This window comes from Ursus maritimus, unplaced genomic scaffold, assembly GCF_017311325.1.
Source record: "Ursus maritimus isolate PB19 unplaced genomic scaffold, ASM1731132v1 scaffold_11, whole genome shotgun sequence".
Classification (NCBI taxonomy): Eukaryota; Metazoa; Chordata; class Mammalia; order Carnivora; family Ursidae; genus Ursus; species Ursus maritimus.
The window spans coordinates 32,274,587-32,298,543 of record NW_024423453.1 but is presented as its reverse complement, the minus strand read 5'-3'; the positions used below and the strand labels follow the sequence as shown (position 1 = coordinate 32,298,543).

General features: G+C 36.1%; 1 protein-coding gene across 2 annotated transcripts in view; it reads left to right on the top strand.

The window, feature by feature from the left end:
• INPP4B (inositol polyphosphate-4-phosphatase type II B) overlaps window positions 1–23,957 on the top strand; it is a 501,415-nt gene that overhangs the window by 381,215 nt on the left and 96,243 nt on the right. For both annotated transcript variants that reach the window (XM_008685432.2, XM_040626334.1), the window contains one exon: window positions 13,936–14,095. In XM_008685432.2, coding sequence (XP_008683654.1) covers window positions 13,936–14,095 — 160 coding nt within the window. The remainder of the gene's footprint in view (window positions 1–13,935; window positions 14,096–23,957) is intronic.

Genomic DNA, 23,957 nt, shown 5'->3' with positions numbered 1-23,957 from the left:
TGTGTATTGGGAATTTTAAAGAGTTTGAGTAGATATGGAAAATAACTTGTATTTCATTTAATTAAACATAAATGTTAACCTTTTGACACATAATTTCATTTTTTATGTTAAATGAAGTGAGAATTTTGAAATTGGATATCCTTCGTTTTGATCATTTTCACCTCACTGTGTCATTTAAATCCTCCCCCACACCTCGCTGTTTTTCTGCTGTTCAAAAGTGTCCCTCTCCTGCCCTCCCTCCTTATTTCCTTTCCTTTCGATAATTTTTGAGACCTTCTATATTGCAGGTGCTCCAAATGGGAAGGTAAGTGATACTAAATCCTTGGGTTCTAGAACTCAACAGTCTCGTGGTAGATAAGACATGTGAGCAAATAGTTACAGTATGTTGTGACCAAGGTTGGGGAGAGCCGGGTGGTGGAAAATAGGCTCTGCTAATATGACTTCCGCGCAAGATCGTATGTACAGACCCTCACATGAGGGGAAAGGAAGGNNGAGCGTGAGAAATGCGCGGTGAGCTGACGAGGTTTGTGGTGAGCCGTCCTGTGTCCCGGCACACCTGCTCTGCTGGGTTCACTGTGTGGCTTGCTGGAGGCAGAATGAACCACCAGGGGACACGAGGACTCCACGGCCTATTCAGGATCTAGAAAGACAGATGACGACTGCGGAGCAGCTCCGGGTTGTATGTGGGATAAAGCTGGGAGGAGTCTGGTGGTCATGTGGATTCCCAGAAGTAAAATTCTTAAGATTTAAAAGTGAATAGAAAGTTAACCCTTCAAGAAAGAGAATGACTTTCAGACAAGCACACAGCCCCTGACATATAAGGAGAGAGAGAGAGAGAGAGAGAGAGAGTGTGTGTGTGTGTGTGTGTGTGTGCGCGCGCGCGCGTGATTATTATTAGTTGTTTATTGTTTCGCTTTAAAGATGGTGAAAATTGAGCATGTTTATACTCCAAAAACCTTTTGAGAAACAGATAGGTGATGACTGGTAGAGTGAGGGCCTTTCTCGGGAGAGAGGACCCTCAATTCTAGCACACAGGTGGAAAGTGGGCTTTCTTGCTGAGACCGCAGGGGAAATGTAAAGATCAGCTTCACTTTGGGGAGGCTGGATGAGGCTGGATGGCTTCTTTTTGTTTATTTAAAATATTTGACCAGCTGTATTGAGATACACCTGGTATCTAACACTGTAATAGTTCAAGGTATACATGATAATGATTTAGGAAATCATTACACAATAAATTTAATTAACATACATCACCTCACATAGTTGAATTATTTTTCTTGGAGAACCTTTACCACAACTTTAAATAGACAATAGAGTATTGCTAACTATAGTCACCACAGTGTACATTACGTCCCCATGACTTATCATCTTATAACTGCAAGTTCGTACCTTTTGACCCCCTTCACCTATTGAGGGGTGAGGACCTTGGGCAACCATCAGTGTGTTCTCTGTTTCTATGAGTTTGTTTTTTGTTTGTTTGTTTTTATATTCCATATATAAATAAGGTCATACAATATTTGTCTTTCCCCATCTGATTTATGTTCACTGAGCTTAATGCCCTCAGGGTCCATCCATGTGGTTGCAAAAGGCAGGATTTCTTTCTTTTTATGGCTGAATGATATTCCACATATATACCACATTTTCTTTGCCCATTCGTCTGTCAGTAGATACTCGGGCTGCTTCCGTATCTTGGTTATTGTAAATAATGCTGCAGTGAATGTGGGCGTGCCAGTCCCTCTTTGAGATCGTGATTTCATCTCCTTCAAGCATATATGTACTTAGAAGTGGAATTGCTCGATCATATGGCTGTTCTATTTTTAGTTTTTTGAGGAACCTCTGCATTGTTTTTGTGTCTGCACCAATTTACATTCCCACAATAGTATACAGGGTTCTCTTTTTTCCCACATTCATGCCAGCATTTGTTATCTCTTATCTTTTTGATGATAACCATTCTAACAGGTATGAGGTGCTATCTCATTGTACTTTGGATTTGTATTTCCTTGATGATAACTGATGTCAAGCCCTTTGCCGTGTACCTGTTGGTTATTTGTATGTCTTCTTCGGAAAGATGTTTGTTCAGTTCCTCTGGCCACTTTTTAAATTTTTTTCCCATTGAGTTGTATGAATTGTTTATGTAGTTTGGATATTAACGTGAGTACTATATTTTATCCTTAAAGTAGAATCATGTGCAAAGAGAAGGGGAAGAGGAGGATAGGATGAGGAGAGGGGTAAAAGTTTCAAATAGGCACTGAAGAAAATGGGTAGAGATGCTTACTAGCAACATTTGGAAAAATTAAGAGTAATTCTGGTGCTCGTGAAGGACCAGTCAAGGTTGCAGTAGGAGTCTGTGTGGTTGTTGGTTTACCCTTTATTATTCTTTTGGGAATATTTTCCTAGTCTTGAGTGGAAGGGTCCTCTCAGTTTCTCAGCTGTTTTGGTTTCTTTCACAGGCAGAAGGGTAGGATAATAATAAAGATCTGCCTCTTTATCTTCTTTCATATAATTTCTGAGTTTCCTCCAGAACCCACTGTTGCTAGAAAGTATATGAATACTTTGTCTAAATTTGCCACAATTACAAGGAAAATCCTTCCCACTCAGAAAAGTTGCTTCTCTCTCCTTCTAATATACTTTGACTCTATGTACAAATGTAACTAACTTTGATTGTTACATAACATTCCAATTGATTTTCCATAGCAACCACTTTCTATTAAAAAGATACTTTGGTTACAAGATAGAAATCCCTTACTTTAAAAAAATCTACTAAAGTCATAACCATTTAACATTATTTTCAAAGCTTTATCTAACTTTGAAAAGTTGAGTAAATCCAAAGAAAATGTAGCTAATTGAAAATGCCTTCAGAGACAGTGCTATTAAATGAATTGGAAACATAACTTTGTGTTCCACTTTTCTTAGTTAATTAGGTGTTAGAAAAGTTTCAGCACTGATTACATGTTTAATCAACTTCCTGAAATAATTCAGTGTTTTAAGTTAACTTAGTTAGGTTTCTGTGATATATGAAAGCATTCTCTGATCATTGAAGTTGGTTTAGATTTATAGATAGGATTACGGTAGCTCCATTTTTTTAAAAAAATTGTTTTATTTAATGTCTTATAATGACTGTAGTTTTAACAATCACTTAACTTGAACAACTGTCTTTAGCTTCTTACAATAAATATTGGAAAGCAAATATACACTTGTAAATTACTCTTGAATTCTACTCTGTTCACATAAAAACCTTTCTTTTTGAGGTTAGGAGAAAGAATCTCTATTAATTCTAAATCAGTGTGAGGCTGTTCTCTTTTCAACCTGTTTTGTTGGCAAAATTGATGACATATAATCTGGGTAATAATTATCTAGTCAATATGGAAGAGATTGAAACTAAAATGATCATCGACAAAAAAAGTGTTATTTGCTGAATTTTACTTATTAAATGATTGAATGCTTTAAAGATCTATTTTCCTGAAAAGTTAGTAAACAATTAAACCCAAAGGAATGTTGGGATTTTATGACAATCTGTGCAAAGAAATAAACTAATATAACATTCTTCATCTTTTAGCTGGTAAAAATGACATATTGCTTTTCTTTCTCTTTATCTCTACAACAGATGCTTCTAGCAGCTGGGATTCCAAGATTAGTTTGTCCAAAATATGAAAGCATGTCATCCAACTAAAGTATTAAGTTGACCCAGTTTTTGTGGCTTCCAGTAATTATACTATTCTCTAGAACACTGTGATTTAACTTCAACATTACTACACTGATGGGTTCGGGGCTAAATCTGTCTACCCTCATTCAAAAATTGTTCAAAAAAAAGATAAACTTCTGATCCTTTATATTCTGATCCATACCAGCAAAGAACAGAAGTAGGAAAACTATTCTTTTTACTTACTTATATCCCAAACCCAGTTTTTTAGTTGAACTAAATTTCTGTAGCAGGCAACATTTCACCACCCAAATTACCCAATTAATTCCCTTCTTTGTGTTGTAAATTTAAATCAAATTATATTTCCATGCTTAAGCTCGGGAACATTTGCTATGACTTCTTATGGTAAAATGTGTTCATGACACATAAGCACAATAGATGATCCACATTAATCCATAATAAATTTTCAATAATTTTATAAGTTATAGAAACAAGAGCATAAATTTATAGTAATATTTATATCAGACGTCTGTTAATAAAGTCGTCTATAACCTGAAAAAAATTGTGTTTCTCTGTAACTCAGTATTCCCAAAGATTGCATTTTGCAATGAGATTTACATAAACCACTTTCTGGCGTGTTCTTTACCAACATCTCACATTCCATTTTGTACTACAACTTTCTCTAATGCTGTCTAGAACAAATATGAATGGTTAAGCTTCACAAGAGTATCGATAGAACTCTTTATATTGCTATAATTAGTAACCGTAAGCATGCATAGTTGCAAAATATTACTATTGAAGGCAAAACATATTTAGCCAGGCAGATACCTCCATGGGCAATCCGAAGTGATCTGTATTCTCAACTTCACTTGCCATCTTCTGTCTCCATCTTAGACCTTACCTCTAGGGAAAATAGTTCCAGCTGTGCATAATGCAGAGGTACCTATGCAAATTAGTAATTCCAAGAGATCTTGTTTAGTTCTCTGACTGGCTAGAATTATTTTATGTGAAACCATTGACCTGATCTTAATAGGAAGGGAATAAATCTCATTCTTCAGAGGTAATTAATGCTTATAGACAGCTAGATACTAACTTAAGATTTCACTTTTCTAAAGCAACACCTTATAGCTTAGTTACCTGAAGGAATAAAATTTCCACTAAATTATGGCCATTTATTTCCAAATTTTATGTTATAGATGGAGATGTATGTTTTTTATATATATACACACACATATGTATATGTATATATATATTTATATATATATGCGTTCAACTCTAAAACATTTTGTGTAATAAAGCATTATTCTTGCATCTTGTGATCGTACAACCTCATGAACACTGAATTATAATCATTTGCTTATATATCTGTTTATTCCATGTGTTCATGATCTTTATAAGCTCCTGAAGGGCGAAGTCCGTATCATGATCACCGCTGTAGCCACACAGTTAGGAGGCCATCTGCACAGAAAAGGTACTCATTATTTATTTGTAGAATAAATTAATGACTTTGAAATTTGCCTTCAAATTATTCTTGCTTACCTTCTTATTTTGAAACATGGAATATTTAACCTTAACATGACTCTGCACTATGTCAGGTACCTTGTCCCTTACTAGAATTCATGAATTCTGGGGATTTTATTTTTTCTCTTCTACTCAAAAGTACCCAGCTATATCCCTCTCTCCTTAGTGCATGTTTCCCAGTGTCATAATCAACTTGAGAGGTGACTATTCAAGTCCTCTTCCAAAATCTATCAAACATCTTCCAAAATCTATCAAAACATAGAAAGCAGTAAAATTCAAGGTGGATATAGAACATCAGAGATGACCAAAGAACATGGTGAAGAATATACAATATGATGAGTTAAGGCCTTCAGAAGCTTCCAGAAACCCAGTGGTGGCAATTTTAATTTTATTTGATTATTCGTGTGTTGATTACAAAGGTCCTAGTTACACAGAAATAATTTTAGATGTTACCCAGCAAATATGATTGGAAATGACTATTTTCCCCTTTCCCAGCTTTTTCTTTTTCATCCCTAATCACACATAAGTTGTCTGTTTTGTTAATCTTATAATGAGGAGGGAATATTGGAAGCATCCACTCACTCCATCAGAAAGGGCAGGTAAAGACAGGGAGTATTAGGCTAGTTGTTCCCTATGTGGCAACTGAAATGTGTTCTATCATCTGTTTTCTTGATGGATGGGAAACATTCCTGAACTTCTCCAGTCCATTTCACTCAGGAGAAATGTGCTTTGAATACTTATCCAATATTAAAGTCCACGAAAGGTGATTAAGCAAAGTTTATGACTGTCCATTAAAATGCACAAATGTTCTATTAAAGAAAAGAAACCCCAAATGAGATCTTTATGTGCATGCATATTCATGAAATCCTGACAATTTCTAGATTTTCCCACATGAAGTTAATACATTCACCTTCAGTTCCCTGTTTTATAGCACCTAATACAGTGTTTTATACACACTAGCTCAATGTATTTTTCAGAGTTAATGTAGGAATAAATGAATAAATGGATTTGCTGAATCAGCAGTTCATCCTCCTCAAACTAGTGTTTTTAACAGAGATACTTTATTTTTATTAATGTAATGGTGACTTTCCTGTGGTTTTATATTGAATACCGTCATCTCCCTTGGATACTTTATTGACTCTTACAATGCCTGATTCAACATCAGATATTTTCATTTGCCTGTGTATAATGAATATGCAAATTTGAATGAATATATGCACATACTTTACAAATTTATGATTTGATTCAAATCGAGTGCTCCAAAACTTTAGTACATTCTAATGTGAATAGTGAGACATTATTTTCTATGTAGAAATTTTTGAATCTCCATAATTTAATGAATAGTTAAAAGAAATGCTGAGGTGGGGCACTTGGGTGGCTCAGTTGGTTAAGCATTCGACTCTTGATTTTGGCTCAGGTCATGATCTCAGGGTCGTGAGATTGAGCCCCACATCGGGCTCCCCCCTGGGCATGGAGTCTCCTAAGATTCTCTTTCTCCCTCCATCCCAGTCATGTTCTCTCTCTCTCTCTCTCTCTCTCAAACATAAATAATTAAAGAGAAAAGCTGACATATATATATAGGCAAACTATTGACTTGCTATATCAGGGTACATGCGTTAAGAAAAAATCAATCCTGGAAATTGGTTGTATGTAACACACTAACTGATAATGTCATATAATTCAGGCAGTTGCACCAACTATCTAATGGTGTGCAGATAACATCCAATTACCAATTTAAAATTAAAAGCTTTAGTTAATCAGTGGATTTTTTTTGTTAATAAACAAATGCTTTATGTAATGTTTTCACCAAATTGAAACCATTAGCATGATGTGCATTTATTAGGGTGAACGCCGTCATTCAGAGTATGAGCTTGGTTCTAACTTTAGTTTGAAGATGCATGTTGATAATACTTAGTACAGTTGTATCTTTTTATTTGTAAGTCACAGGTTGTTATGTCAATCAACGGATGTTAATTAAGCATCAGTAGTGTGCAATGATGCTATAGGTACTTGGGGAAAAGCAAATTTAGTGTAAAATATAGATCCTTAAAGCCACATCATCTAATTCAAGTGAATGGCCAGAACTCATAAAATAAGCAGAGATATTGAAAGATATGGAATCTTTCCCGGAATGGAGGTGGTTGTGTGATACACATTAAACATGTCAAAAATATTCAGAGAGAATTAAACATGCCGAAAATATTCAGAGTAGTTATATGATGGTTGGAGAGGATAAAAAAAATCATCCCTTCCTTCTTTCATTCATTTGTTTGCTCATTTATTCATTCTTTTATTTATCTATTACCTGATGAGTACTAGGACCTGAGAATGAGAGGATTAATAAATAATAGTCATTGCCCTCATAGAGCCCACTGTTAAGCAGAGAGAATAGAATGAACCATTCTTGGAGATGATGAGACTTGATAGGTTGAGAATTTGGATTGATGGAAGATGAGAGAAGACATTCTAAGCATAAAAAGCAGTATGTGTCAAGACAGAAATATTAGTTCCTCCAAGGTTTCCTTAATATCTTTGATGTTCAGCACTGAGCAAGCTTGTAGCAGATGCCCAGAAAGTATATGTTGAGCTAATTAATAGCATGTTTCTAGGACAGCAAGGAGACTGACTTGGGGAAGTTTTCATTTTGAAGATTAATGAGAAATAAGGAGAATTATGTAGGTCGACACAACTGCTGAGTTGCCTCCAGGCTGAGAGAAGAATGGATACTTGCTGCAGTGCAAAGCCTGCTTTTGATCAGAAGAGTGATGATATGAGCATGGTGATAGATAAGGAGAACGTGCACTCGTGTGTAGACCTGATCGTGTGATAGCTGGTTTTATGGGCCTGGCCAACAGCCAAACCACGAGAATATGGAGAAGTCTACTAGAGAAACAGTATCTGACTAGCTGGATTCACTTGTATGACTAGGGACTGAATTTCAGGGTGAGGCCAGCAGTGTGGTTATCAGGAAACAAAGGTCAGGGAATTTTTACATGAGTAATTATGTGTAGTTAAGCAGGAGGATCAATAGGAAGCAAAGGTTGGGGACTCTCCCTTAATGCTGTTGGATATCACATGGGTAGCTATTTTTAATGCACATGATGTGTATGTCTGTATGCGTGTGTGCAGGTGTGTGTGTGTGTGTGTGTGTGTGTGTGTGTGTGAGTGTGTACTACCTACGGTGGGCCATACATGTGCCAGTTTGTGCCACAGAGTATTTTAAGTGCAGCTCCTTTCACCCCACAGTCTGGTAAAGCAAGGATTTAGCGAGAAGAGCCAGCAAGCTATTGAAAGAACGAAGGTTTGCAGTGTTGAGGAATACCGCTTGCTCTCAATCAACTCAAGGATAAACTGAAGCTTCTTTTTGGAGATGTGATTGGCTGTATTAATTCACTGGCCCATTCTAATCAAAGTCCTCAAAAATTGGTAATGACAAGTGGGAAATTGTGCATAGAGATACAGATACAACAAAGCTACTTTGAACCCCCATTTCAGCTCTCAATCAGTCTTCACATTCTTGCTGACCAAAACTTGGCCCCAGAAAAATTGATCAGTTAGACATTGCTGAACTTTCTTTAATTTTTTTTTTTAAGTTAACTGCTGATCCAAAGGAGTCAGGATTTTTTTTTTTTTTTTTTTTTTTTTTTTTTTTTTTTAATGGCCCCAGTCTCATACATGCATGGCATGCAGAATAAGCACCACGTCCCCTGCCCTCGTGGCTCACTTTGCCATGGTGCAAAGTCCCCCTGACTATTCCCTGGTATGTCCATTATATTTGTGCATCTGTTGCCACAGGCTTGACCTGTACGTTAACTTAGTTCCTAACCCAGAAATAAATAAGGACCCAAATCAGCACCTGACTCAGAATGGAATAAATATTGCTGCTGGTTCTCCGTTGACCTTGTGCCCTCATTGCCAAGAAATAGTTTATAGCCTGTCACCTCCAAGAAGATGGAGTGTCTAAAGGCTTCATTAAGGTCAAGGACACCAGTTAGACTCCATTTAATAAAGGTCAGACTGTAACCCACCAATTTTCCATTACTTACTTCATCAGGAGACATAGCAGGATAATGGCTGCTATTTCTGGTGGGGGTGGGGGGGAGCCCAGCAATCTGTTTTTCTGATAGGTTGTTGTTTTGGTTTTGGTTTTGATTTATTTTATTTTGTTTTGCTTTGAAAATTCACAAGTGGCTGAGGAGCTAAAGCAGGATCTAGAGTAGTATCCCTGACCTGAAAAGGGGAAGGATGGAAACACCATGTACTGTAGCCCCATTCTAAGGCTTCCGTTGACTTCGCCGCCCTGACCAGCATTTTCTCTTCCTGGGAGCAGTCTGAAACATGTCGTGTGGTCTTAGTAGGGAAGAAAATGAAGTAGGCCCCAGCCATACTAGCAATCTAAGCAAAAAGAAACTCCCTACATGGACTGTCCTCATGAGTGAAAATTATCAGAATTAGAATGCATTTTTGCTGATTATTTTCCTTTGTGTGAATGCTTTCACAGCGGTATTATGGAAAGTGGTTTATTTAGGAGAGAAATCAGATATTTGAGGTTTCCCTTCAAGAATATTTCCTATCCATTTTTAACATCCTAATTTCAAACTAATGATTTTGCTAAGAATAATTAATAATTATCTCCTAGAAATTGAACTATTTTCCCTCCCTATAACCCAATTCTTGTTTTACATCCCAATCACATGAATAGATTTTGGGTTTTCTGTCCTCTATTTATGTCAGTCACTTATGTCCTTTGACCCAAACTCATTGACCTTTTAGCTAAGTGATTGTTCCATCCTTGAGTGTATGACCTTCTTGATTAATCTAGGGTACCATGTGACCAGACTGTCCTTTTCAGAGTCATCTCTTAGTGAATTGCCATTGGACTCATTTTCAAGTCTCAGGTGACTGATACGTACTCTTGCTCTGCCTGATCCTTCCTGTGGCTCCTTCTCCTGACCTTCCACTGTCTAGCTTGTCCTCAGAGTTCTAGTAATCTCACAAAGAAGAATTCCTATTGTGTACCACAATTCTGTGGGAGATCATAGAGGAAGAATCAAGTGTTTGAAACTAAATAGGATTTCTAATTTAGTTACACCTATTTTAATGTGGAATATTATTCAACATCTCTTACCTGAAGTCTCCTCACCTCTGAAGACTGAGTCCATAATGTTGATCTTATGTGGTAGTTTTGAAGGTAGATTAGCTAATTTCATATACCAGGTGAATATAAATAGCAGCTCTCAATCTGCCTCTGCGTTGGAGTCATCTCTCTTCTCCTCTCTCCTTTGCTCCATTTACCTCTCTCTTTGCCTTTCCTCCAGGCCCTTTGCAAGGTAGTGAAGACACAGCCTTCAAACAACTCATAGACTAGTATTAGAGACAGCAATGCAAATCGCTAACTTTAATCTACTTTGTAGATGCCATAAAGGAAAAAGAAGCAGTGACTAGCAAAACTCAGCATTCTCTCCCCACCAGCTAGGCAGGATCTCCTCTCCAAAAGATAAAGACCAGCTTGAGTCCACTTGGGGTCTTCTTCTGAGTGTATCTTTAATAAAAAAAACTGATTATGTATGAATCATGTATTAGTCTTACTCAAGAAACTGTTCAATTTCTCACCCCCAACAAACATTCTCCCAGCTTGTGTATCCTCTAAGCATTCAATGACTTAAATGTTTTTCTGCTGTTTGCCACCTAACCTCTTGCCATATGGTTGTTGGTCTCATCCAGTGAACATACTTCACTCTGCATCTCATGCCAATAAAGGTCTCTCTACTGGCAGCAAAGATTATTTTTTTTGTGAGTATAATCCTATAGCCCAAAGTATCTATAAAGGAAAAACAATATATAGGGTTAGAATGTAAAATTATCCTTTTATATATTCTTATATTCTGGCCCTTGGAGATATAATTAAGAGAAGATGGTTAACCCCTTATATTACTTTATATAAGAAAGGCAACATGCAATACTACTTAATTTTTGATCAAAATATAATGTTCCTCTCAACATGGGCAACAAGAAGAGAGTTGAAAATTTATCTCATGTACAAAGCTAATCTGAAAAATTAAGAGTAATCCTCTCCCCCTTTTTTTCCCTCAATAACAGAGTTTATTCCCAGTGTTAGCTGGAGAGTTACTTCATTTTTCCATTCAGCAGCTTTAAAGATGCAGTTGTCAGCAGAGATTAAGCCATATTCAGAATAAGGGCCATTAAGTTTGTTATTGTGGTCTGAAATGTAAGCTCCTCACCAAATCCCAATATGAGTGATGTCAGGACCTCAGTTTTCTTACCTTTCCTCATGTTTCATCCCAGAAGAAGTGAGCTTCCTTAGGTCTCCTGGGTCATAGCTCAGAGGTGTCCCCACTTTATTTTCTCAGACAACAGGCAGGGCATAAAGCAATTTATGGATGTGATTGGTATCTTAGTTTCCCTTAGAGGGGAAGTGCTTTTAATTTTTGGGGAAGAACTCTGCCTTTAGGGGAAAAATTTTTATGATTATTTATGATTGATAGCGTATATCACACCCAGGATTATAAGGTGATGAAAAGCAAGTTTGATTCATTTAGGAAAGCCATCAAGAAGAGGATGTGATTTTGGTGAATTGTAATAATTTTCCAAGCACTTTCACAGAAACTATGTTGTTTGGCTCCCACTGCAGCATGGTGAGGTAGGCAGGGCATTCTAAGCTGTAGATGAACCAACTGTGTCTCCCCAGAAATGGGGAGGTTTTCCCAAGGTAGCATGTCATGTAGGTGGACCTCGAACTTAAATTTTTAGACTTTGAATGTTCTACTTTCCCCCCTCAACTATAGTATGCATATCTATACACTCTCATATCTGTTTGCTACATTATTCAACTAATTTAGTCTTTATAAGACAAACATCAAATAATCTAAACTAACTTTAGTTCTTTCTTCCTAGATTTATTTTACCCAAAATTAGTTTCTATGTTTATAAACTAGCAAAATTAACCTGGATAAAAATATGCATTTGGGTAAAAATGTATAAACTACTAAGGAAGTACTGTAATTGAGTATTATCTTTGCATTAAGTGTTACTCTAAATAGCTCTGAAATAGCTCTATTACAGAGAGTAATGCAAGAAAAGCACCATAAATCCATTTGGTTCTTATGTGATACGTAAGATACACCTAATATGTATATTAGCGTCATTCAGAGAAACAGAACCAATAAGATATATATTATTTATTATAAGGAATTGTCTCAGACAATTTTGGAGGCCGAGAAGTCCCATGATCTGCCATCTGTAAGATCTGCCATCTGCAGGCTGAAGACCCAGGAAAGCGGGTGGTATCATTCAGTCTGAGTCTAAGGGCCTTAGAACCAGAGGAGCCAGTGATGTATATTCCAGTCCAGGTCTGAAAGCCTAAGAACCAGGAGTGCTGAGGGCAGATCATCAAAGTCCCGATTCAGTCAATCAGGCAAGAAGGATCACATGTTGACTTCCTCCACATTTTTGTTCTATCAGACCTTCAGTGGATTGAATGATGCTCACCCACATTGAGGAGGACAAACTGCTTTATGAGTCCACTAATTCAGATGTTAGTTTCATCCAGAAACACTCTTACAGATACACCCATAAATAATGTTTAGCCAAATATCTGGACATCTTGTGATCTAATCAAGTCGACATATAAAATTAACCATTATAGTTGGGGAGTCAGTGACTCCATCTATATGATGTTGGGAAAGGAGCAAAAAGGGAAGCTAGGGATGAGAGGCTACCATAATGATAACTATATTTAAATATAGTTATTAAGAAATAACAACTTTTATGAATCAAAGAATTCAGTGTCATGAATTGCCCTAAACAAAAATGGATGCTAATCGGAATCGGTTAAGTTGGGTGACAGAGGTCCCCTAGTGGTAGGGGCTTCTTCAGAAGAAATAAATCAGCCACAATGACATCAATGGCTATAGCATATAATATTGAGTAGAAGTTCTTCAGATGTAAGTGGTCAGAAGCTCCTGAAGAGCTTGTCAAAATTTCAGTTTAGAGTGCCTTCTTCAGGGTTCTGATTGACTTAGTAGGAGCCAACGATCTGTATTTTAATTCTCTGGGTCGTTCTGTTTGAGGTGATGTGAAGACCACACTCTAAGAACTTCTATTACCTAGAGCAGTCAAATCCATAGAGACAGAAAGTGCAATGATGGTTGCCAGCAGCAGAGGAGAGAAGAGTGGGGAGTGCATTTTGAAAAGTAAAGGTTTCATTTTGGGAAGATGAAAAATTCTAGAGATGGATGTGGTGATGGTGGTATAATAATGTGAATGTACTTAATGCCCCTGAACTGTACACTTAAAAATGGTTAAATAGTAAACAATGTTATGTATGTTATCACAATAAAAAGGAAAAAAAGGAGTTTGAATGCAAATTATAGCTATCCTTGAAAAATATTGGTGTGTCTTTGCTTTCTTACTAAGTGTTGATAAGGAAAACAGATATGTCTAGTTTAAAATATCATAGGTTGTGTTCAATTCTGGATTAATATTGTACAGTAGTTCTTCATTGCTTTATGATTTAGAAAAAATAATGAAATAAATAAAAAATTTATAGCACTTAAATTTTGCTTTATTAAGAGGAAACAGATTTCTTCTTGTATATTTATAGTCTGGCCAAATTAATGGGTGTATTACAATTAATCATTGAGTGTGCGTTCTTATGATTGTTCCTCTACCTGCTTCTCCAAATGGATTTATCCGGTTTTGCCTTATCTTGTGTTTACAGTAAAAATGTGTAGTGATACTCATGCTCTTTTCAGGATAGGGTGTGGGCCAATGTGGGGAAGAGCCTGAACTGCATTATCGCCATGGTGGATAAACTGATTGAAAGAGATGGTGGCAGTGAAGGTGCTGGTGGTGGCAGCAAAGATGGAGAAAAGGACCCTTCTCTAGTGGACCCCATCATAACTCATCCAAGGGGTAAGGAGTCATTTTTTCCCAATCACTGACTGAGTAAACAAAATGAGAAAGTCATGATAAAATGAGATAGAAAAAGAGGAGTCAGTAGTGCCTTTGATGAAAGTGCTGATAGCATGCTTTTCCACTGCTCTGGCTTAGATGATAGAAGGCTGTTTATCAAATTGCATCTCAGTTGTGTTTTCAGAACTGCTTGCAGCACTTTTTTTTTTTTCTTTTGCTACATAAAAACCTTCTTGAAAGAAGAAGAGTGTTTTCTTGTAAAGACTCTGATATAGTTTAATCTACTTTGACACATTCCTCCAAATTTCTATTAGGAAGCAAAACAAGCATCTGCTCTTAAAACTGTTAGAAACTTCTAGGGATATTAGGGCACAGTATCTCATCATGGTTCCTGAAAAGAATGCCGTATGATAAAATGCTTTTTGCTTTATTCTGGGGAATAATTTTGTGAATTATCTCGAAAACCTTTAAGAAGGTTTGGTTCCATATAAGAAGAATATGTTTGTGCGTTATTCCCAAGACAATTAGTAAGTCTCGGTTTTCATGGATACGTGTATACACACACATGCTTACATATGCATGTAGGTGTCTATGTGTGTGTATAGGCAGACACATAGATACATAGATACTTTCAAAAGTATGGCTTATTACAAGCTTGACTAGAAAATATGATAATCAAAATTTACTATAGTTGTGTCCGTATAAATGGCTTTTTTCGTCTATTTTTTTTGGTTGTTTTAATTTGATTAATTTTGATGACAAAAACCCAGGCAAATATCTGCATTTCCTTATGGTCGGAAAAACTACTGTTAAAGTTGTCCCAGCCCTTTTGGCATCTTAAGTGTTTGGAGAGAATAGACAGTGTTGCCCTACTCTCTTCTGAAATCTGCATTTCCTTTTACTTCAAGAAAATGAGTCAGAAGAAAATATGGACACTTACAAAATTAAATTTATGTTTTCCTGATTTTTCATTACTCACATTTTCATCAGGAGTTTAGTTTTGTGAAACATCAATCTTTCATCACTCGATTAACAGTAGAACTATTTCTAAATCATGTGTGTAAACTATGGCTTTCTAAAGTTTTCTTCCTGTAGATGGTTCTCATTGTCTATAGTACATTCACCTGGGAAAGTTTTTACCAATATTCATTATGTTTATACCTACTTGGTTTAACTGTATGTGGGGATCTTCTTTTTTTCAATAATATCAGTTTTATTAGTTAATGGATCTAATGTCACTTAGATTCTATGTCAGCCCCATAACTTTTCCATGAATCAAAATGAAAGCTTGTCATAACTTATGTCATAAAGAAGTAGTATACTGCAATTTTCTTTAATTGAACATTTATTGACTCTCAACTGTAAGCCAGACACTGTGCTGAGCTCTGGAAAATGAGGTAAGAAAGCAGAATTCATTTTAATGGCTTGTTCTGTCCATTGATGGATTTTTAAGGCATAATATTTTTTTTTTATGAGAAATAAGATGAGGGGTACTCAATTTTGCCACATTTGTTTTGATGTTCTCTAAAACTTCTCATTGACAAGAGTTCCAGAATATTTGAAATTGTATATTTTACCTATATCTTGTATTGTATCAGAAGATTGTATCTGTGGGCTCACAATTACATTTGAAAAAGTAAAAATATTTGGTAGGTAAATATTTGGTAAGATTAGATGAATCATTTTCATTTGAATGTGAGGCGTTGTTTGAATATAGTCTAACACCAGATAGGAGCTACTGTCAATGTAGAATTCACAGCTAGATAGGCTTCGTGGATGGTTGAAGTCAGATTTTGGCATAGGGCCCTCTAAGTGATTTTATTTTCAATTTATGATCCATATTTATTTCATCCATTCTTTTTTATGTTATAAACATTTTCAGGAGATAAAATGCTTTAAATATGTACAATAAAATATATACTTTAGTCTAATAATGATTTAATATCATATCGTCAAATAATTTCAAAGTTAAAGCTTTTAACATTTTATATGTTACACAATTGTGTATTGAGTGCATGTTTTGGAAGGGACATTGGTGCATAAAAAGAAGATGCTTAACATATACAAATAGATGTTTTACAGATCAATCTGTGCTCAGTATACTTCAAATGATGGATGCTACTGCATAGTTGGAGTGGGATTGATAGCTCAATCAATTATTTAATAATAATTTACTTTTATTATGTAATAATAATATATTAATAAAATACTTCTTATGTTGTTATAGTCTTCTTCTTAAAGTTAGGAAAAAAGCATTTTCAGTTTCTGCCCTGACTTTTGTCACGTAAAGCAATGCAATAGAGAAATTAATAGTGGTTTTTTTGTGTGTGCTGATATAAAGCAAACAAATAACCAGAAGTCATGTTTCGGCATACCTACTATCTCCCAACCTATTTCAGATAAAGATATTTGAGATACATATCCACTAATTATATGTACCCCAATTTACCTATAGTTTTAAATTTTATTAGAAAAAATAATAATTTAGAAAATTTGCAAGGAAAAACAAATAGGATTATGTGTGATTTTTATTTTTTTATTTCAATCAGACATAAATATTTTTAACATACCCTATGTTTACACACACACACACACATACACTGTAACCAAACTGGAATACACATTGTAAATATAGTTGTATTTCTTGATAGCCTGCATATCATTATATTATGGATATTTCCTGAGAGACATTTTCTGGAAATGAGATTATAATGACTGTAAACTAATTCGTCAAGAGAAACCACTATTTTAGAAATGTAATTATTATAATTTCACTGTAGTTAACACGTAACACATCTTTGAATGTTGAAGTCTTCTACTGCATCTCTGATATTTTCCCCTAAGTTAATTGCTAGAAGTGGAATTATTTTATAAGGATGAGTGATCCCTTCTCTCCCACATATACAATTACCTGTTCACATCAGTGTGGACTCATGAATACATATGTTAGTCTTTAGTTTATAATCTAATAATATTATAATATTTATTTGAGGCTCAAACTGTTTCGGAGTTAGCCGTTAGGAGCTCTTTCAGGTTGGTGTCATAGGCCTTCTAACAGGTTTCCCCTCCACTGGCTAATTACTCCCTTGTTTTCTTTCTTACTTACTCCCTTCCTTTTGTTACTCACTCCCCTTCACTCTGGCACCATGAGGCAGTCTAGGTTCAGCTGTTATTTCCCCTGCCCCAGGCCCTAGGTTCAGCCATTTCCCAAGGAACTCTGGTTTCTTCTATTAGAGACTGGCACGTAGAAACCAAGAAATGGGAGGGAACATTTTGATGGTTCTTTTAAGCAAAAGATATTCTCACCAGCAGTATCTACAAGCACCCTTTTAACCACAGTCTTCCCAGCCTTAAATATTTTCCCTGATTTCATGCCACTTTGGGTGAAAAACATCATATTGTAATCTGTAATTTATTGTAACTTTATTTGTATTTTTTTGTAATTTATCTAGTTATTAGTGAAGTTTGACATTATAAAACTTAATACTGTATTTCAAAATACTAATTTTTATAATAAAATCCATTTCTTCAATAGCCCCAGTTTTATCCCTAGCTCATAGCTGGGATGGAAAAACCATTTCATTCTTTTCTTTTTACGATTAATAAATGAATTGATTCAGTGAATGACTGAGTCATCCAGAGTTTATTCAAATGTATGATGTCATAAATACTGCTATGCAGTATTATATTTTATTATTTTTAAGGATTTTATTTATTTATTTGTAAGGGAGAGGGAGAGAGAGAGCACAAGCAGGGGGAGCATCAGGCAGAGGGAGAAGCAGGCTCCCCACTGAGCAGGGAGCCTGATGTGGGGCTTGATCCCAGGAGCCTGGGATCATGACCTGAGCTAAAGGCAGACGCTTAACTGACTGAGCCACCCAGGTGCCCCTGCAGTGTATTTATTTAATAATGTTTTAAATCTGTAGTTTTGAAGGTTTTTTGTTTGTTTTAGAGCCAGGATTTTACAAAATATCTTCATAAATCTCTTTTCAGGACTAATATAAATAGAGCTGATGGAAGTAAAACATTCTCTGCTGTTCTGAACACAAATAGTGGAATACCTTTCAAAAGTACATGTTTTCTTAATGAACGAGATTTTATTTTACTTTCTACACTTAAACATACTTAAAAGCATCTACTATATGCACGGGACCACATGCCTTCAATTTCATAACAAACTGAAGACTCAAAGATAAAATCGGTGAATATTAAAATCTTAGATTTTAATGTGCCCTTAAAGATTATGTAATTAAACCTCCTAAGTTGTGTTAAGAACCTTACCTATAGTATCTCTGCCAGTTTTCACCTAGCCTGTGGTAACATCTCCACTGATAGAAAACCATTTTTTATTTTCTAGAATGGCATACTCCAGATGTTTATCTAAATATGTTTCCTTTAATATTACCCACGGGCCCAGATATAATTCCGTGCAACAAACAGAACAAATCTACTTTTCCATTTTCCACATTATAGTCTAACAAATCTGAAATCAACCATCATGTCCTTTTTGAGTTGCCTCTTTTTGGTCATTTTTCAAAGGAACGGCATCAAACACAGGACAACTGAGGGGGACCACTTTCCTACTTTTAGAATCTATTTTTCTATTAATGATATCTAAATTCACAGTAGCTATTTTGACAGCTGTATTTTTTACTACTAACTTCATTGATATCCATAAATCTTGCTCAATTTGACTTATCCTTCAGGCTTTCAAGATCCAAATAATACTTAAGTACCACGATGGGCTGGACCTTGTGAAATACTAGGGACACAAGGAGATTAAGACATGGTCTCAGTTCTACTGAAGAGAGTGATGTGCAATCCGATGACTGCAGTACACTACCCTTCTGAGTATACTCTAATAAATATCGGTTCCTTTCATCCATCATATCTACTATCCGACTCAGGTTCATGCTATTCACATTTTACAAACATTGTTCATTCACAGTAATAGATAAAAATGATGGGAAAACAGAAATAAATACAGATCCTTGAGGCGCATCGCTAAAAAAATGTATGCATTGAAATACACTTGTTAATCACTGTTGTTTGGGGATGTGTGTTCAAATAGCGATATATTCACCCATTCATGTTATTGCATGCCTGCGTTTCTCTGTCTTTCACAAGGTTACCGTGAAATGCCCTGTGAAACGCCAAATACTCTTTGTCTCTGAATACTTTTTTCTAATCTGCCCAGCTACATGTCCTGTCAAAAAGGAGATGAAATTTCTCTGATGTAACTTTTCTCAATGAACCCGTGCTGGTTTCATGTCATCACTGCTTCCTCATACAAAGGAGGTAAACATCCATGCAGATCGCAGAGTTTACTTATCACTGGTTGGAGTTTCATGCTCACTGATACTCATGTTCTTTCCTGCTTCCTAATTTTCTTTTAGCTTACAAGGTGCATTTCACATTTCCTAGTGGGACCTGAGAATTCACTCACACCTTTTACTTTATCTCGGGTTGCCTCCCATTAACATGATTGTTTGGTAACTACCAAGAATTTATTAGTAATTTATCACCAATTATCTTCCTTGGGCTTCCTATGCCCAAGATTAGTCATCTGAAAAAAGTACCCTAAACTTCCAAATAGGGACAAAGCGAAGGTTTTAGCAATTCACTTTTTTGAATCAAATCTCTTTCCTATACTTTATTTTAGGTTGGCCAGAGTAGTTGTCTGCCTAATAAATTTGAAATCATTAAGGATTAATTAATGAACACACTTATACATAAAATGGTTTATGGCATTAAGTTTATGGAAGACACACACTAAATTTGTGTTAGTTAGAGAGCATCTATCCTGTGCCAGGTGCTGTATGCAGAAACACATGCAGTCATCACCCTGCTCTTGCGGTCTCATCGGTGAGCAAGTTGTATTTGAAAAAAGATATACAGAGATTTTCCAAAGACAGAATATACAAGATAAAGGACTTAGAAGAGAGAGTATACATTTGAGAGTCATTAACAGATAGATGAAACTGAATAAAAACGAGAACAGAAAGAATAAGACAAAATTAGCGAAATCCATAATACAGAGCCTTGGTCATAGAAATTGCCTTTAGCTGAGGAGTAGGAAGCATTAACGGGTACAAATCAAATAAACTTGGATACCAAACAAAGGTATCAAGAGGGAAAATCATCACATTGTTTAGTTAAACCTTACTGCATTCACATTTTTGTGACAAGCACTTGCTAAACCTTGCCGTTCTTGCCTCCCTCCTTAAGACAAGCTTGCAGGGGAGGTTCTGTTTTTATCCCCATTTTATAGATGAAGCAGTTAAGCAATACTTCCAAGACCACAGAACTGGTAGGTATCTGAGCAAGGATTCAAATCCAGGCAAAGTGATTCCTGATTGAATTTGTCAAAAAAAATCTGGGTCCTCGGAGCAACTGTTGGTGAGAAATGCTTAGATGTTAAGAGCAGTTTTGCACATGGATTTACTTGCCTTTATGTTTAGATATTAGTCACATCTAATACTTCACTTGTTTGCTAGTTTTCTGCTGATCTTCCAAAGCACTGAGTGCCCAGACCCCCACCTGCCTCTTCATGGTGCTTTGTCATTTTCTTCCACCTCATCTCACCTCATCCTTCATGATCTAGTCACACTGGACTCTTTTGAGACCTCACTTTGTACTTTCCACTGCTAGGCCTTCAAAGGTTTGTCCATCGCTGCCTTCCACAGGCTCAAACTGCATATCCTCTGGGACACCTTCTCTGGTCCCCTAGGCCAGAGCTGGTTTTATGAGCGTGGAACCAGTGCAAGTGCACAGGGTCCCTCACACACAAACCCTCTGCTCTGGGTTTAATGCTCTCTAATCATCATCTTGCATTCTTAAAAATTGTATCTTTGTGTTTTAAATAAAGTCCAGTAGAGCAATGGAGGCTGTGCCTGGCACTTGAGATTTGATTCACCTATAAAGTTCTGCCCCCCAGGCTCTCCATTGCCAACCCAGCTTCCCCATCCCTGTCTCAGCACAGTGACTTCTTTATGTCCCCATCCTCACCTACTGAGGGGGCCTGGGTGCAGGTATGAAATACTCAGGGTCAGGCTGGGTGCCTTTGAGACTCTGCATACATGCATCACCGAGCCCAAGGGAGTACGACATGAAAGAGTAAATAGAATCTCACCGTGACAGCTTGAGAGAGATACCACTGAGGAAGAAAGGAAAAAGGTTGTTTATTCCTTTTGAACAGAAGTCTCTCCCATTTTAACCTTTCATTGAATTCTTTAAATTTTGTAGTCATGCTTTTTACAAGGGTTTCAAATACAAAGGCCCTCAAGTAGCATACAGGTACCATGAATGAGTCAAGTGTATTTGATAGACACTGGGACAATATATATCCCTTCAAAAGAAGGCAACCACTGCAGTTCTAACCAATCCTTCCTACAAAGGAAACTGAAACTAAAGTTGCTGTATCTTCTGATTTTTCAAGCAAATCTGAATTTTTATATGAAACATCCAAATTCTTTAAAGGTCAATAATTGATTTTTTTTTAAATTGTTAAAATAGGAGGAAGGCCAAATAAAACATCTTTGAGGCTCAAATAAGGCTGGCCCATGGGCCACTAGTTTGCAGCCTCTGAATCTCTGATTTATTGTAAATGCTGTTTTAAATATTATCTCCTCTACTAGACTTGGCTCTGTGAGAAAATATGCCAAGTATTTGTGATTTGCTCTTGAATCTCCAGAACCTAACATAATTCTTGGCAAGTAATAGAGGCCAACATTATGAAATAAAAGCCTAGTCACCTTGATCTAGAACTGCTACCTGACAAGAAGTGCTTAGGTAGGTATTTTTGATATTATTAAGTATTTTCAGCATAGTGCATGTTTATGCATACATACATGAAAATCATTATATTATCAAAACTTATACTCAACATTAGGTGATTGTTTCAGTGGTTTTATAATATGAACCATGTCTTTTATTTTGCAAAGTGCAAAGCACTTTGATGCAAGCACAAAGCATCATTTCCATCAAAGGGCTAAGTATTACTATTCCTGAATTTCATGAATTCCTACACATAAAGGTTTAGAATTACATTGGGAAAGAAACATCAATGAATCAGGATTTTAAAAATTCATATGTCAAGAGATAAAAAAAAAATTTTAAGTACACTTATAAGCAAAAAAAAAAACAGTAAAAAATAATCAAAAGATACCACAGATATTTTTATTATAAACTTAGAATTTCGGTAATAATTGTACATTATGAAATTTTCAGATATCCTATCAGAAAATTCATGCTTCCCTTAAAAATTGTGCAATGCATTATGATGTAACAAAACAACACTTGACTCAGAGCCAAGATTCTTGGCAAGTCCTCAATTTACTTATTTTGCTATATAACTTTCGACAGATCACTTACATTCTCTGGACCTTACTTTGTTGGTACAGTAAAGATCATCTGAAAATTTTGAAGGTTTCTTCCAGTTCTCCTGTTTTATGATAATAAAAGTACTGCATTATTTACAGTGATTTTTTTCTTTCACTCATTCGACATATTTTAATTGAGTACCTACTATGTGTCATGTGCTATTCTAGACACTGAGGATATAAAAATGAACAAAAGAGGCAAAACACCTGCCCTCCTGAAGTTCATATTCTTGTACCAGAGAAACATTAATATAAGAAATTAAGGGAATTACACAATATATTAATGGTAGCAAATACTGTGAAAAAAAAATATGGAGCAAAGTAAGAGGGTTTTAGAATATTGTCAGAGGGCAGGAATTGAAATTTAAGAGGAGTGGTCAATGGTTTCATTGAGAAGTTGATATTAGAACAAAGACAAAAAAGAAAAGATGTGAGCCATGTGGACATCTGGGGGAAGGATATATTGGACACAGAAAACAGCTAGTGCAAAAGCCTTGAGACAGTAATGCCACCGTCATTATCAGTAAACAGCAAAAATGCCAGTTTGGTTTGAACAGAAAAGGTGAAGAGAAGGGAGTAGAAGATGAATTTATACAGATAGTTTGGAGAAAGGTTCATGTAGGACCTTTGTATAGACTTTGACTTTGACTCTGAGAAAAGAGCAATTAGAGGGGTTTGAGTAGAGGATTAACCTAATATGAAATAAATTTTAACACCTAGTCTATTATGTTGAGATTAGACTATAGATGGGAAAGGTAGAACCAGGTATAGACCAGTTAGAAAGCTAACGTAATTGTCTAGGTGAGACAAAAGCGTGGCTTGGACTACCAAGAAGAAGGTGGCAGTGGAGGTGATGAAAAGTGGTTGGACTCTGTACTTATTTTGAAGGTAGTAGTGCCAACAGGCTTTTCTGATGGTTCGGATGAGAGAATGAGAGAAAAGGAGGAGTTAAGAATAATTGAACATTTCTGGCATGAATAGCAGGAAGGATGGGGTGGTTGCATACTGGTTGGTGAAGACTGGGTAGAACAGGGTTTGCGGTAAATAGCTCATTTGGGACATGCCAAGTTTACACGGAAATATCAAGCATGTACTTAGATGTAAGAATCTGGGATTCAAGAGAGAGGCTCAGGTTAAAGATAAAAATTTTGATTAAGAGTACATTGATCATGATGAGCACTGAGTAATGTATAGAATTATTAAATCTCCATATTGTACACCTGAAACTAATATAACACTGTATGATAACTATACTGGAATTAAAATAAAAAGCTTAATAAAAAATAAAGTTGAAAATTGTCAACATATAAACAGTACTTAAACTGTGAAACTGAATAATGTCAACAAAGGGTTGACATTACAACTGGGGGTGTTCCCATGTTAACAAGTCAACAGGAATGGAGGAACCAGCAACAGAGTTAGATAAGGAATGGCCAATAAGGTAGAAGGATACCAGGAGAGTATGATATCTTGACATCCAG